This window comes from Canis aureus, chromosome 6, assembly GCF_053574225.1.
Source record: "Canis aureus isolate CA01 chromosome 6, VMU_Caureus_v.1.0, whole genome shotgun sequence".
Taxonomy (NCBI): Eukaryota; Metazoa; Chordata; class Mammalia; order Carnivora; family Canidae; genus Canis; species Canis aureus.
Genome location: NC_135616.1, coordinates 24,599,788 through 24,616,623, shown reverse-complemented (window position 1 = coordinate 24,616,623; position 16,836 = coordinate 24,599,788). Strand labels below are relative to the sequence as shown.

At 32.8% G+C, this 16,836-nt stretch overlaps 1 protein-coding gene and 1 non-coding gene across 11 annotated transcripts in view; both read left to right on the top strand.

Annotated features, from left to right (window-relative positions):
* Positions 1-16,836, top strand: part of CCDC178 (coiled-coil domain containing 178) — a 421,095-nt gene that overhangs the window by 57,540 nt on the left and 346,719 nt on the right. For all 10 annotated transcript variants that reach the window (XR_013381334.1, XR_013381333.1, XM_077900386.1 and 7 more), the window contains 2 exons: positions 8,904-8,926; positions 15,971-16,050. Coding sequence is in view for 8 of the 10 variants with exons in the window: in XM_077900386.1 (XP_077756512.1) it covers positions 8,904-8,926; positions 15,971-16,050 (103 nt within the window). In the remaining 2 variants the exon portion in view is untranslated. The remainder of the gene's footprint in view (positions 1-8,903; positions 8,927-15,970; positions 16,051-16,836) is intronic.
* On the top strand, positions 13,148-13,254 carry LOC144316655 (U6 spliceosomal RNA). Its single transcript, XR_013382579.1, has one exon. It is a non-coding gene; the product is annotated as a U6 spliceosomal RNA (small nuclear RNA).

Genomic DNA, 16,836 nt, shown 5'->3' with positions numbered 1-16,836 from the left:
TCACTTTTGTCTAAGTTGTCAATTATGTTTTTCTATAAGCTGGCTTGATTTTTAAAACAGCTTTATCGATATAACTTACATACAATAAAGTTTGTCATTTACAGTGTACAATTCAGTGGTTTTTAGTGTATTTACAGAGTTGTGTAATCATTACCATAATCACAAAAGACCACATATTGTATGATCCTATTAATGTGAAATGTCCAATATAGGCCAGTCTGTAGAGACAGTAGATTAGTGTCCTAGAGCTGGGGGCTACTATTGGATGGTTGTGAGGTTTCTTTTGGGGATGATGCTTGTTTGTTTTTAGTCAGGATCATCTTAATCTTTTATTAGATAAAGCTCTGTAAGTAATTGTAAAGCTGTCATCTACCTTGGTATGGACTGCATTAAATGAGTGAAAGATCAATCTTTTTGGATCAACCATTATGGTTTGTTTGCCAGTTAAATCACGGTGGTTTCCATATTTATAGTCAGAATGAATACTGTAAAGCCTGTGATTAGCAGAGATGAATCTACCATCAGCTTTCCATGCATTTATAGCAGTTTAATTGCAATTTTGAATTTTGAAAAGAAAATTCTCCAAAGTAGAGTTACTATGAACACTTTCTGTATCTTTTTGCAAAGAACGAGAAAATATGGAAATATAATGGAAATAATTACCTTCATATATCCCCATTACAAGTAAAAGATTTTGTTTTATTTTTCTTCTACCTGTTTTTTCTAGACTGCCTATAGATGACTTTAATTTGAAGTGATCTCTACTGCATTGAAAATTCTTTCTTCATTTAACCAATACAAATCATTAAAATGTTACCATGATTTGAAAGAATTACATAGAAAGTATTTAGAAATCATTCTTTAAAATATATAATTTATTGTACAAAATAACAATATTTTATCAATAATAGTGATAAAGCTAATGTTGATTAGGTACCTACTATATATTCTAGGCTGTATTAAACAATTAATGCAAATGATTTCATTGAAACCTCATGGAAACCTTGTGAATTAGAAACTGCCATTATCCCAAGTTACAGATGAGGAAACTGATTCCAGAGGTTGACTTCTCCCAACATTACATAGTCAATGGCAGAGCTAGCATCCAGACAGGTGTCTGAGATCTTAGAACATCCTATTTTCCACCATGCTGTATCATCGATTCCTGAGAGTATGTGAGCTATGAGGACCAAAAAGATGTTTGTTAAAATACTTGTAATTCCAGTTGTTAACTTTTTGCTGTGCTTAAACCATTTTATATTTGTTTTCAATTCTGAAAGGTAATATTTAATCATCTGACTCTACTGATATCTTGAGTTCTCTAATTCTGTTAATTCTATTGTATTTCATTTGAAACTTAAGGACACTTCAAATCCTGGAATATCCATTATTTTCCTTCCTAGCATCTCCATTTTCCTTTACTTCCTTGACAAATGGATTTGTCTCTTAAAACACTAATTGGTATATCTGTTTTTCTTACTTTTTTATCCTACTATCCTTCTAGTCTGACATCTCTGATGAGCTCTCTCTGATGGTTTGCCATCTCTACTCCTACACCTTAGGCTGCTAAATAGTGCCGGAGAAAAATTACACAATAATCCCAATTTGAGATGTTATACATTTATTGTTTCCAACCTCAATGGAACCTATAATAGTGTTTTGAAATTATTCTGTTTGTCAACCAGAATTTTCTCTAGTATTCTCTGGTGGCTACTCATGCTTCTTTTGCTCAGATCTACAAATCTTCTACCTTACTACCATTCATCTCCTACTTCCTAAAGAAAATAGGAGGTATAATAACAGAAATGCTTAAAACTCTTGTTATCCCACTTATAAATATCCTTGTCCACAAATATTATTCCTTTGGTCCTTCCATGGAAAATTTCCTTCCCCCGTCATTGGGTTCTTCCCACATCTGCATTCCATCTTCAGCTTTTTAAGGATCTTGTTCCATGAGGTGTTTGTATTCATCTTCCAAATTTCTTTTTTTTTTTTTTTGCCCCTTGTCTCATTTCTGTTAAAATTTAAAATATTTGTTTCTCCTGTTTTTAAGAAAAAAATTTTTAGTCCCATACATACCTTTAAATATATCCTTTTTTTGGTCTTTTTTCCTGTTTTACTTAACATCTGAAAAGGGTTGCCTAAATTTAGTATTTGTTTCCTCACCTCCCAGTTACTCACTTATTCATTATAATCTGGATTTGGTCCTTATTACTCTAATGAAAATATCTTCAGAAGAATGAATCATTGTTCCTTATTACTCTAATGAAAATATCTTCAGAAAAATAAATCATTGTTTTTTCTGTATATTGGTATATATATATATATGTTTATATATATATATGAATTGTATGAATTGGTATATATACATATATTGGTATATATATATGAATTGGTATATACACACACACACACAATACTGTTTCTCTGTCTCTCTCTAAAACTTTGTGGCTAAAACAAGCATTTATTTGGTTATCATTGAGCATTTCTTCTGTGTTCAGCTGGGCAATTTTGTAAGATCTTGCTTGGGGCCAATCATGTGCATGTACACATCTGCTAACTTAGCTAGAAATGCTGATTAAGATGGCCTCACACCCATCTCTGGGACAGTGTTCTAGGAGTACATATCCCAATGGGAATACTAATACTCATAATCAATACTTCTGTTAATGCAGTAGAGTATTAAGACAAGAATGCCAGGAGATGTGATTCTTTAGGGAAAATTTGTGTAGCAATCTATCAGTCCATTGGCAACATGATTAATAACCCATCCAATTGAAGACTATAATCACCAACTCTCCAAAAGTTTTATTCTATTATTCTATTATGGTATCAGAGACCGTGATTATGTTTTGTAGCAGATCTGATACAGATGAAGTTTTCTGGTTTCAGTTTCTTCTGACCTAGGGATCTATGAATTAAACAATATTAAATACTTCTGCACACTTAGCAAACGGTGAAGCATGGACAAAGCTATCACAATAAACACTGTTATTCAAAAAGGGGGAAAAAAAGGGGGGAGAAATTAAAGACATAACTTTCACTGGTGCCCAAAATTCTGAAATTTATGAGGGCACATGGTGTTAGGTCTAGCAACATGTAAGTGTAAGAAATAAATCTTGATTAGAACTCAGTTCTGCTTTCTGAAGATAGTTCCCTAATTTGTGGTTCTTCTTGTCTCTGCTTTATTCTCTGAGCTCTTGGTTCTGAGAAGTACTTATATTTCCATAAGAAATAGACCTGAGTAACTATCCCAAACTTTTTTTCTGTATTAGTTTGTTCAGACTGTCAAAAAATACAACAGACTGGAATACATAGACAAAGGGTTATTTTCTCACAGTTCTAATGGCTGGAAGTCCAAAATCAAGGTGCTGTCACAGTTGACAATACTGAGGATTCTCTTCCTGGCTTGTAAACAGCTGTGTTTGTTCTCACATGGCCTTTCTTCTGTGCCCAGATGGTGAGAGAGCGAGCTCTGGTATCTTTTCATCTTCTAAATAAGAACACTAGTTTTGGGATCCCTGGGTGGCGCAGTGGTTTAGCTCCTGCCTTTGGCCCAGGGCACGATCCTGGAGACCCGGGATCGAATCCCACGTCAGGCTCCCGGTGCATGGAGCCTGCTTCTCCCTCTGCCTGTGTCTCTGCCTCTCTCTCTCTCTCTCTGTGACTATCATAAATAAATAAAAATTTAAAAAAAAAAAAAAGAACACTAGTTTTATTGGATTAGGACCCCATCCTATGACTTCATTTAACTTTAATTTTCTCCTCAAAGCTCTTATCTTCAAATACAGTCACATTAGAGATTAGGGTTTCAGCATATGAATTTTAGGAGGACACAATTTCATCTATAACACTGCCATAAATTGGAATTGTCTTTGCATTTTAAATCTTGATTTTTAGTCCAAAATGTTACAATTCCCATAAGAACTTTGGGGTTTCATATTAATTAATCTGATTGGGTTTACCCTCATATCTCAAAAGCTATGATCATATTATTTTTTTCTTTAACATCATTTATTTTATTTTTTAAAGATTTTATTTATTCATGAGACACACACACACAAAGAGAGAGAGAGAGAGAGACAAAGGCAGAGAAAAGGCAGAGGGAGAAGCAGGCTCCATGCAGGGAGCCCAATGTGGGACTCAATCCCAGGACTCCAGGATCACGCCCTGAGCAGAAGGCAGGCGCCAAACTGCTGAGCCACCCAGGGATCCCAATTTACTTTCGTTTAGTTCAGCCATTTTTATGTTCTCCTAAATAGTATTGTTTTATTAAAATAAACATTTTAGAACAGTTCAAGACTTATGGAAAAATTGAGAAGATAATACAGAGATTTCATATATACTCTTGACCAATTTTCCCTATTTTAACATCTTACATTAGGATAGTACATTTGTTACAATTAAAGAATCAATATTGATGCATCATTGCTAATTAAAGTCCATATTTTATTCCAATTTTCTTAATTGTTTTAATTGAGATAAAATTTGTGTCTAGAACATGAAGTCTATTTGAGAAATATACAATTAATGTGGCATCTTGAAGATAAAGCTTAATTAAAACATTTTGAAGAACAATTGGCAAAATTGGAAGAAGCTAATGCAAAGCTTCCAACAGACGTAGACTATATGAATATATGATATGCAAACATTTTCTTTGTGTAGGTTGTGTTTCACTTTCTTTATAATGTCCCTTGGTGTATAAAAGTTTTTAATTTTGATGAAGTTCAGTTTCTCATTTTTTTCTTTTGTTGCTTATGCTTTTGGTGTTAGGTCTAAGAATTGCAAACTCCCAAGTCATGTTTTATTCTAGAAGTTTTATGGTTTTAGCACTTATATTTAAGTCCGAAAATTTTTGTACATAGGCAGCATGTATATTCTTGTGATCAAGGTAAGATAATGGGGTATTAAAAATGGCTCTTTGTCCTTTATACCTCCTTCCATTACAGGCAAACTTTATTCTCCCAACCCTTAAATATTGACTGGATTTGGTATTTGCATTGAACAATAGATGTATCAGAAGAAATATACAACTTCTAAGCAAAGTCTCAAGAGACCTTGAAGCCTCTGCTGTCACTTTCTTGTTCCTCTAAGCTTCCCCTGTAAAAAAGCCTAATTGATATAGCCTCCTTGACGATGAATGACAAAATAGAGAGGGGCGCAACCTGTAGCCAGCACAAACCACCAGATTTGTGAGTGAGGCTGTCTTGGCCTACCTGTCCTACTCAAGCTGCCAGATGACTGATTAGTTTGAGATCACATTAGTTACCTCAGACAATACCAAGAAACTCATGTCCCTTCAGCATTCTGCTCTAGCTTTGATTATCTCTAACTTCTGGGCCTTAATCTATGAAATTTCTGTTAGAAAAGTATTATATAAAGTCCTAATTATTAATTAGTTTAGGAACTAATAATATAATCATTGAATGCTCATTCTCTTCTCTGCCTGTTTAGTTCTGTGCATTTTCTTTGGGTTTATTTGGATTTTTCTTATAGACCTGTAGGAACAAATTACTATCTTTAGTTTGTTATATATATTTTAAACTTATCCTCTCAGTTTGACTTTTTACTTTTTGATATCTATTAGTTAAAGTAAGTTTTTAATTTTAATGTACTTACATTTATCACTTTCCCTTTATTTTAAATGTTTTGCATCTTGTTTAAGAACTCTTTCCATACTGCAGAGTCCTAAAATTTTTCTTATATTTCTTCTGAAATAGTGAATATTTTTGCTTAAGATTTATTTTTTAAACAATGTGGAATTGCTTTATGTGTATGTGTGTGTGTATACACAGAGAATGGAATAGGTCGTTATTTTCATTCATAAAAATATGAAAAATTATTTTTTGTAACATTAATTTTATTGGAAAAACCAGTCATTTCTTAGAAATCAGCTGTGCATTATCTATCATATATCAAATTTTCATATATAATTGTATCTATTCCTGACTCCATTATTCTGCTGGTTATTTTTATTTCTCTGTTACAATACCTTATTTTACTAAACATGCTTCATAATATGTTTCAGTATCCGCTATGGTAGTTCCCTCTTTTTTTCTTTTTTTTACTTCTTTGGTTATTCTTGGTACATACAAATTTTAGAATACACTCGTCATATTACATAGAAAACCCATTGGGATTTCAAACAACTGCATTTTTTAAACTTTGTAGATGAATTTAATCTCTTCAAAAGTTTTTTTAGATCCCAATAAATCTATTATACTGTTAACACAAGAAAAGTCAGACAGAACATAAAGACTGCTAACTCTGGGAAACGAACTAGGGGTGGTAGAAGGGGAGGAGGGCGGGGGGTGGGAGTGAATGGGTGACGGGCACTGGGTGTTATTCTGTATGTTAGTAAATTGAACACCAATAAAAAAAAAAAAATAAAAAAAAAAAAATAAAAAAAGTTCAGTAGTGTAGCGAATACTGAAACTAGTTTAGAGGGGAGGTCTAAATATAAGGTAATGAGGGACATGGGCAAATTTATGAAAACGTAATGTAAGTTTAATGTTAAATTACTGTTTTTTACATATTAATATATTTAACATATATTTGTGTATATGTAATTGTATGTACATGTTCATAGATATGGCTAAAATATATATATAGATCAGTTGGCATGCATAAATTGAGCATTCTATGCTTTCTGCCCATTCAAATTTAATTTTCTATTAATTTCTGTTCATACAGTTTTCCCAAAAATTTTTTTGTATTTGTTATTTTTTATATATGTATAGAAGCATTTTAATCTCTTCTATCTCATTTTCTCTCTTCTTCTGTTCGTTACAGTTTTTTTTTTTCTGCTTGTACTAATTTTTAACTTATTTATAGTATTCTTTCATAGGGAAATTTGTATGTAAAATGAATCCATTATCTGACAAATTTTGTATTGTTTAACAAAATTTTCCTCATATCAAGATTATTAAAATGTTTTCTTATTTTCAATACTTCTTTTTTTATACTTTGGCTTTTTTACATCTGAAGTTTACCATTTTATGGCATGAGGCACATACTTTACCTCTTCTAAATAATTGTTTAAATTACCCTAATATCATTCATTGTCTTGTCTAACTCCTTTTGATTTGTAATGTAAATTTTACAATAAACTAAATTCTCATTCATATAGGTAATGAAATGATTACTTATTTCAGTCCTTTTCATATTTGGATAACATTCTTAAACTTCATCTTTCTTTTTTTAATATTTTGGAGAAATATATATGTGTGTGTGTATATATATATATATATATATATATATATATATATATGTCTTAAATTTTTTATTATATTCACTTCTGTGCATCCCAGCATTTCTGTTATATCTTTAGTAAATTCTCTTGTTTTTTATGTTCTTAATTATTCCTCAAATATTTGTATACTCTTTTTTATTTTTTGTATTTATAAATGATGGACCAGACTGATTACTGGTTGTAAGCATAAGTTTTTACTGGATTTGTTGTTGTTGTTGTTGTTGCTGTTATTTGTTTTTTTAGCAGCTTTCAGAGCCTGCTTACATCAAAGACTTCTATCCAGTATATAAAAATTTATACTGGAGTTCTTTGTAAAAAGGAGGTAATGTGTTTAGGCAGCTTTTTAATTTAAATAAGTGTACATTTGAGTTTGTTGTAACTCCTTAAAATATTTTCATGCATTGATGCACCAGCTTTTTTTTTTTTTTCTTACACACTAGTTTCTTTCTATGTGAGATTCTGCTAGTTAGGTAGGTTCTGTTTTGTTTCTCTCTAGAACCACAACTTCCATTCTTAGCCTTTCTGTCTTAGATGGGTCTCCAGTGTGGCCAGAGAGGTCTTCTCATGGCGTGACAAGAAGGCATCTACTTGATATGCTTGCTAGTTATAAGGGTGCATTCACCTTATGAAAATTCCCCAGGCTGTCCATTTATGAGATGTGGACCTTACTTTAGGTATCTTATACTTTACTAAAAATATTTTTTGCAAAAAAACCCAAAAATACAAAAAAAAAAAAACCCAAAACGAAACAAAAAAAAACAACTTCTCAGCCATGTGTTCTAGATTTTGAGAATGGAAAGCAATGACTTGTCTGCTTCACCACAGGCAGGCCTTCAGTTTTTTACTTTGATTATCACCTACTTATTATTACATACATTCATGTGCTCCACAGAGAAGCCTTTTACCTCTCCTGAAATGGTTTTCATTTTTTCTTCTGAGTTATATTTTTCTTTGCTTTATTTTCACTGATAATCCATCTGATTTCTTTCTATCTGGAATTGTATAATATATGTTACAATGATTTTATTGACATATATTTTTCTCCAGAAATATTGGTATGACATGGGAATTGAAAAGAAGTAATCATGTGTGCCCAACCTAACATCTGGAATTAGGGATTATCTAAGAAACCCATAAAATTATAACTGTGTATTCCTTGTGTTTTTGGTATTTTGTGTCACTAATGGCCCAGGATACTCTGAGAATATATCTGTAGATCATGACTCCTACCATAGAGTTTATAGTCTAAAATAAAAGAGGGACACTATGGGAAACCAAATATTTGTGATCTTACCCGAGTGTTTTCCATTCTTTGGTTATGTATTAAAATTTAATGGATATAAAGTGCCTCTGATTATATGGAAAGTCTTTTGGGAATAAGTGGCATTGAACAGGCTTTTGATGAAGGAATGAGATTTGGAAACACAGATGAAGGTAGGAACAATTAGGTGGGGATAATAATGAAAGGACTAGGTAGTAGAAATGTATATATCTGTTTTAGAAATAGCAGAACATCGTTTGACAAAAGTATAATGGGGTATGTAAAGTAGTACTTAGAGTTCTATCAGTGATTTCAAATATAAGCTAAGTCTACTATTATTTTTTGAGATATTTAAAGTTTGATTCTTATTGAGATCTTTTATTTTGACAGTTTGAAACTTCTTTTGAAGAATGGTAAGCACCTTTCATTCTTTTAAAATTGTTTTATGTTTACATTTTAATGACTAAGGTGCTGTATGTGAGTTTTATTGCAAAATAAACAGGAAATTAAAAGCAGAATTTTCATATTTGATATTAAAATGTATTTTTTGAAAATATAAGAACTATGATATTACTGTAAATGGTAAAATAGGGATCTCTGGGGCTCTGTCCCACCACAAGAAAAGGTTGGCAAACATTGGTCAGAATTGTAGAAATCTGAATTTAGTAAAAGACAACAACTAGGGGAAAAGTTAATGAAGAGTCTGTTGCATTGTATTAGGAGAGCACTGTGGTACTATAAATCTCACACTTGCCATCCTCTAGCCCCCAGATCAGTGTTGGCCATGAGGAGAGCAGTGTGTATTTGTCGTGCAGATTGCTAGTGCCAGAAAAAACAATATGGACCTTATTCTCAGAGAATTGTGTTTCAGTGTTTTGACCTGTCTGATGGGTTTTCAAAGAACCAGCACAAAGGCTTGTCTTTGTTTTGCCTGACTTTGAGCAATCACTCAGCTGGAACCACTTAGAGGCAGTGTTTACTGAAAGCCTTTAAAGGCATAGTCTTGCCACCACGTCTGCAGCTGTGAATTAACATTTGAGATAAACATTAGACAGACCAAAATGCCTGGAAAAGAAGAGATACATAGGGGAAAAAAAGGGCTTTCAAAGCTCTTATATATCCTGGAGAATCAAGAAGGGCATGCATATGACTAAGCTAGGCACATATTCAGGGAAGACCCAAGAAAACCCTGATCTTTTATCTCTGGCTGACCTTAGGGTCTGTGTGGGCAACAATTAAAACTAGAAGCAGAGTTGTAAACAGCCTGGGTAAGCATTGAAGGAATACTTCAACACAGAGTTAGTCTGCTAAAACTAGAAGAGTGTTTTTTTTTTTTTTTCTTTTCCTTTTCCCTTTTCCTTCCTTTCCTTCCCCTTCTTTCTTTTCTTTTTTTTTTTTTTTTTAATTTTGACTCCAAGTACTTAAGATACCTGAACAAAACATGAGTTTACCAGTAAGCTAATGAAACACTTATTTTAGTTGCCACACATGACAAAGAATACAGGCATTACAAAATGTATTTGGAACTACTAAACAAAGAAACAACAACCCACGATAAGTAGCAACAACAGACCCAACAGAGGGAAAGTTATCTTATTTCCATTTCACATTAAACTATTTAAAATGTCCAGTTTTCTACAAAAATTATGAAACAGGCAAAGAAAAAAAGTCTGTCTCACTAACAAGGGGAAAAAAGAAAAAGAAAATTTTTAAAAATGGCCCTAAGAAAGCTTAAATGTTGAACTCATTAGACAATAATTAATTATCTTAAATAGTCTCAAAGAGGTAAAGGAAACTATGGACAGTTAAAACCAGGAGACTATTGTCTCAACAAATTAGGATGATCAATAAAGAAATAGATGTTATAAAAAAGAACCAAGTAGATATTCTGGAGCTGAAAAGTATAATAACTGGATGAAAAATTAATTAGAGATGTTCATCAATAGATTTCAACAGGCAGAGGAAAGAATCAGTGAACTTGAAAATAGGTCAATTGAGATTATTCAGGTTGAGGAGCAGAAAGACAAAAGAATGAAGTAAAATGAACTAATAGATCTGAAGGATACCATCACAAAAACAAATATATGCATAGTGGGAGTTCAAGTATAATGAGGAAGAGAAAAGGGGGAGAAGGAATATTTGAAGAAACATTGGCTAAAACTCCCCAAATTTCATAAAAGACGTGAATTTATACTTTTACTAAACTCAGTGAACTCTAAGCAGGATAAACTCAGAGATCCACGTGTTATGGTCAAATCATTGAAAGCCTGGGACAAAGAGTATCTGGAAAGCAGTGAGGGGGAAGCCTGGGTGGCCCAGTGGTTTAGTGCCGCCTTCAGCCCAGGGCGTGATCCTGGAGACCTGGGATCAAGTCCCACGTCGGCTTCCCTGCATGGAGCCTGCTTCTCCCTCTGCCTGTGTCTCTGCCTCTCTCTCCCTCTGTGTGTCTCATGAATAAATAAATAAAATATTAAAAAAAAAAAAAAAGAAAGAAAGCAGTGAGAGAAGTGACTCATTATGAGTAAGGGATCCTCAATAAAAATAACAGCCAGGGGTCACCTGGGTGGCTCAGTTGGTTAAGTATCTGCCTTTGGCTCAGGTCATGGTCTCAGGGTCCTGGAATCGAGTCCTGCATTAGGCTCCCTGCTTAATAGGGAGTCAGCTCCTTCCTCTTCCTCTGCTCTTCCCCCTGCTCATGCTCTTTCTCTCTCAAACCAATATGTAAGATACTTCAAAAAATAATAGTTTATCATCAGAAATTATGGAGGTCAAGGATACCTCGATGGCTCAGATGGTTAAGAATCTGCCTCCACCTCAGGTCCTGGAATTGAGCCCTGAATTGGGCTCTCTGCTCAACAGAGAGTCTGCTTCCTCTCCCTCTGTACTCTCTCTTTCTCTCTCAAGTAGATAAATAAAATCTTAAAAAATAAAAGGAATTATGGAGGCAAACATCCAGTGGAATGACACATTTAAAGTCCTGGGAGAAAAAACAAAACAAAACACCTCAAACAGGAATTCTGAATCTTGGAAAAATATCCTTTAAAAAAAAGGAGAAATTAAGATATTTCCAGATAAACAAAAATTGAGGGGATCGATCTCTAGCAGACTGTTCTATCAGAAATCCTAAAGGTAGTCTTTTAGGCAGAAATGAAAGGACACTAGACAATAACTTGAAACCATATGAAGAAATAAACAGTAAAGTAGCTTCAAAGATAGAAAATTCAGTGTGGTTGCATTTTTATTTTGCATCTCTTTTATTTTTCTATATAATTTTTAAATGGATAAAATTATAAATCTATATTAATGGGCACACAATGCATACATATATAATTTGTAAAAATGACAACATAAAGGGAGGGAGCAGAGGTGTAATGGAACAGAGGTTTTTTTAGTAATACTACTGAAACTACGCTGATTTTAATTCAAACTTAATTTTTGGAAGTTAAGATGATAATTATAGTCTCTAGTGAACCACTAAGAAAAATTCTGTAAAACAAAAACATCAACATAAATCCAATAAGGAAACTAAATACATTAGAAAAAAATCAATTAACCACAAAAGAAGGCAATTATGGAGAAATTAAAGAATGAAAAATATTTAAGAATTGTAGAAAACAAATAGCAAATGACAGAAATAGGTCCTTTCTTAATAGTAATTGCTTTTCATGAAAATTGATTAAATTTTACTGTTAAACGAGAGTGATAGAATGATAAAAATACATGCTTCAATTATATGCTGCCTATAAGAGACTCACTTGAGATCCAGAGACACAGTATGTTGGAAGTAAAACAAAAAAGTAACACTTTTCAATTCATTCTATGAGGCCAGCATTATCTTCATACTAGAACCAGATAAAGACATGACAAAAAGAAATGTAGACCAATGGCTTTATGAATATAGATGCAAAAACTTTAATGAAGTACTAGCAACCTCAACCCAGTAAATATTAATAGAATTATATATCATGACCAAGTGAGATTTCTCCTAGGTGTGTAAGGGTAGTTCAAAATACAAAAAAATAATGTATAATATAGCCACAGTAATAAAATGAAGGGGGGGGGGAAATCCATGTGAACATCTCAAAAAAACAGATTGGAAAGCTGATAAGGGGCATTTATGAAAAACCTTCAACTGAAATTATACTTAATGGCGAAGACCAAAAGTTTTCAACCTAAGATCAGGAACAACACAAAGTTGCTTACTCTTCTCACTTTTATTCAACATTGGAAACCTCATACATTGCTAGTGGGAATGTAAAATGGTTTAGCCACTTTGAAAAAAGTTTGGTGGTTCCTCAAAAAGTTAATCCTAGAATTACCATATGACAAAGCAATTCCACTCTGAAGTATGTACAGAAAAGATTTCAAAATAGGTGTTCAGACAAATCTTATATACAAATGTTCATATCATCAGGATTCATAGTAGCCAAAAGGTAGAAATAACCTTAAATTTTTCAGCTATCCAATGGAATATTATTCAACCATAAAAAGTAATTTTGATACATGCTGCAACATGGATAAACTTCTAAACTAGCATACTAATTTAAAGAAACCAGATACAAAAAGTTACCTATTGTATGATTCAATTTATATGAAATATCTATAACAGGTAAATTCATAGAGATGGGAGGCTAGTACTCACTTCAGCAGCACATATACTAAAATTAGAATGATACAGAGAAGATTAGCATGGCCCCTATGCAAAGATGACATGCAAATTCATGAAGTGTTCCATATTTGAAATAAAATAAATGAGGCTATTCTTCTTAAGTGATAAAAATGTTTTGGTGCTAGATGAGGATGATGATTGCACAATATTGAGTGTAGTAAATGCCATTGAAGTTTACACTTCCAAATGGTTAATTTTATGTTATGTGACTTTTGCTGCAATCAAAATATATGTAAGAATTAAAACAATTTTGCTGGCCCAAAAATGAACACAAATTTAGAATAAAAGACACAAAAATAGATTCAATTATGTGTAATAATTTAATATATCATGTAATTGGTGTTACAAGCCAGTAGGGAGAACATTATTTGCTGGGACAATTATTTTTCTATCTTTACTTTTATTATTATTTTTTATTATTTTAAGAGGTAGAATTTAGTGATTCATCAGTTGCATATAACACCCAGTGCTCATTGCATCAAGTGCCCTCCCTAATTCCCATCACCCAATTATACCTTTACACACTCCCCCTCTAAAAACCCACATGCATGTATTTATTTATTTATTTATTTATTTATTTATTTATTTATTTATTTTACTTTTTTTGTGGTGTGAATGTTTTATTTATTTTTAATTAAATTTTTTAGTATAGTTTGCACGTATTGTTACATTAGTTTCAGGTGTATAGCATACTGATGACTCAACATTTTTAAAAAAAATTTCAAATGAAAAAATACACTAGATTATTTAACAAAAATATTTAAAAATAAAATTAAAATAAGGAGAAAAATATAATGAATATTTCCATGACCACATAATAAACAGGCTTTCTTAAATAAATTGTGGAGCTACAATGAGACAAATAATATGCAACCATCAGAAATATTAAACTGTAGTCAAATATACTGGAAACAATGTCATGTACTAAAGCAGCATACAATATTTTATGACTGTAATTTTATAAAAATTGAAATATCATAAGAATGTTATGTTGTTATATCTAAAATAAATGAATTATGGATTATATTATATTAATGTTTTTGGTCTGTTTAAAATTCCTTTAATTTGTAATACTTTAATAAGAAAAATAATAAGTTAATAAAAATAACACTCTCTGCTTTGTTGTTGATACTATTGTTCCTGTAACTTTTATCAGAGGAAAATACTTCTTTTTAAATATAATGAAAGGTTTACCTAGAAAAATTATTTATAAAAAAATTTTTTGAAGATATTTATTTGAGAGAGCATGCAATGCAAGAAAGAGTGTGCATGAGCTGTGGGAAAAGGGAGAGGGAGAGCAGGGAGCCTGATGCAGGGCTGGATCCCAGGACCCTGAGATTAAGACCTGGTCCTAAGGCAGACATTTAACCAACTGTGAAAGACTCAGGTGCCCTAGAAAAATTCTTTAGAAAAGAAAGAACATTTTAATTTAGATATTTGCTAAAACCTTATTAATTTCAAATCTGAAGAATCATTTTTGGTCCTTGTAATTTATATGGGACCCCAGAAACTGGTAAACTGAAGTTAGAGAAATACCTCTTAAATTATTTGCAATATTTACCCCCTTTTCCAATTCTTTTTTTTTTAAATATTTTATTTATTCATGAGAGACACAGACACACAGAGAGAGACAGAGACACAGGAAGAGGGAGAAGCAGGCTCCATGCAGGGAGCCCGACATGGGACTCAATCCCAGACCCCAGGATCACACCCTGGGCTGATGGCGGCACTAAACTGCTGAGCCACGCAGGCTGTCCATTTTTTTTTAACTGCTTTAATATCCCCTACAATATTTTCAGGGCATTCATGTCATAAATTTCTATAAATTTACCATAAGGTATAAAGCCCATTATGATCAGGGAAATACAAATCAAAACCACAATGAGATACCACCTCACACCAGTGAGAATGGTGATAATTAACAAGACAGGAAACAATAAATGTTGGAGAGGATGTGGAGAAAGGGGAACCCTCTTACACTGTTGGTGGGAATGTGAACTGGTGCAGCCACTCTGGAAAACTGTGTGGAGGTTCCTCAAAATGTTAAAAATAGAACTATCCTAAGACCCAGCAATTGAACTGCTGGGGATTTACCCCAAAGATACAGATGCCATGAAACGCCGGAACACCTGCACCCCAATGTTCATAGCAGCAATGTCCACAATAGCCAAACTGTGGAAGGAGCCTCGGTGTCCATGGAAAGATGAATGGATAAAGAAGATGTGGTCTATGTATACAATGGAATCTTACTCAGCCATTAGAAACAACAGATACCCACCATTTGCTTCGACGTGGATGGAACTGGAGGGTATTATGCTGAGTGAAATAAGTCAATTGGAGAAGGACAAACATTATATGTTCTCATTCATTTGGGGAATATAAAAAATAGTGAAAGGGAATAAAGGGGAAAGGAGTGAAAATATCAGTGAGGGAGACAGAACATGAGAGACTCCTAACTCTGGGAAATGAACAAGGGGAAGTGGAAAGGGAGGTGGGCAGGAGGATGGGGTGACTGGCTGACGGGCACTGAGGGGGGCACCTGACGGGATGAGTGCTGGGTGTTATGCTATATGTTGGCAAATTGAACTCCAATAAAAAAATAAAAAGCCCATTATGTATTAGAATTTTGCTCTATTACTCTTATATGGTAGCATTAGCATGTATGGTAAGTTTCACTACAAACATTTCAAGTTTAATGTTAAAGAAGCACCTAAAATTTGTTTTACTAACTTTAAACTTTAAGTCCAGCAGTTATTTCTTAATTGATTATTTCTTTCCCTTTACACAGGAGCAGAACTTCTACACAAGACCAGAAGCAAGATTGGAGTGTTGCTACACCAGTGAAAGAGGTTAAACCAGAAGAGAGAGGTAAAGTTGTTCCTTATACTTAAATAAGTGAAATTATATTTTAAAGCTCATTGACTTTCATTTAACATATTTTTAATTTTCACAATACTCATTTTAAGAGTTTTATAATTCTTGTGAGTATCTAATAGAGGAAAGTCTTCTATATCATTTAACAACAAAATTCAGTGAATACGTATTATACCATATACTGATCTAGGTCCTGAGGTTGTAGTGATCCCTGACCACCTCTCAAGAAGCTAAACGTAATTCAGTGCTATCTAGTAGAATGTAATGAAATAATCAAAGTATTCTCTATTTCCACTATCCAGTAGAGTCGCTATCAGCCACATACAGTAGCTGCTTGAAATGTAGCTAAGAGGACTTAGAATTTAATTTTTCAATTTAATTTTAACATGTTAAATGTAAATAGTCACATAAGATTCATGGCTGCCATATTGGACATTAAGGCTCTACTGTATGTATATTTATTAATATATATATTATAATATTTATATGTATAAGTTAAGAGTAATATCTTGTCACAATTTACAAAATGTCCAATATGTATATTGTAATAAACTTTGAATTAAAATTACTTCAACATATTTGAATATATTATTAATATTATATTAAACACATCTTCCTTCCCTCACCGCAAAAATTTGTTAAACATCTTCCATGAGAGATAACTAATGAATTCAGGACTATTAAACGTACTAAAATTTTGTTCTTCAAAGCTGTATCTTATAGTGAGGCTCTGTTTTTACTGTTTACTTCTCACTATTTGTATCTACACTGAAGAAAAAT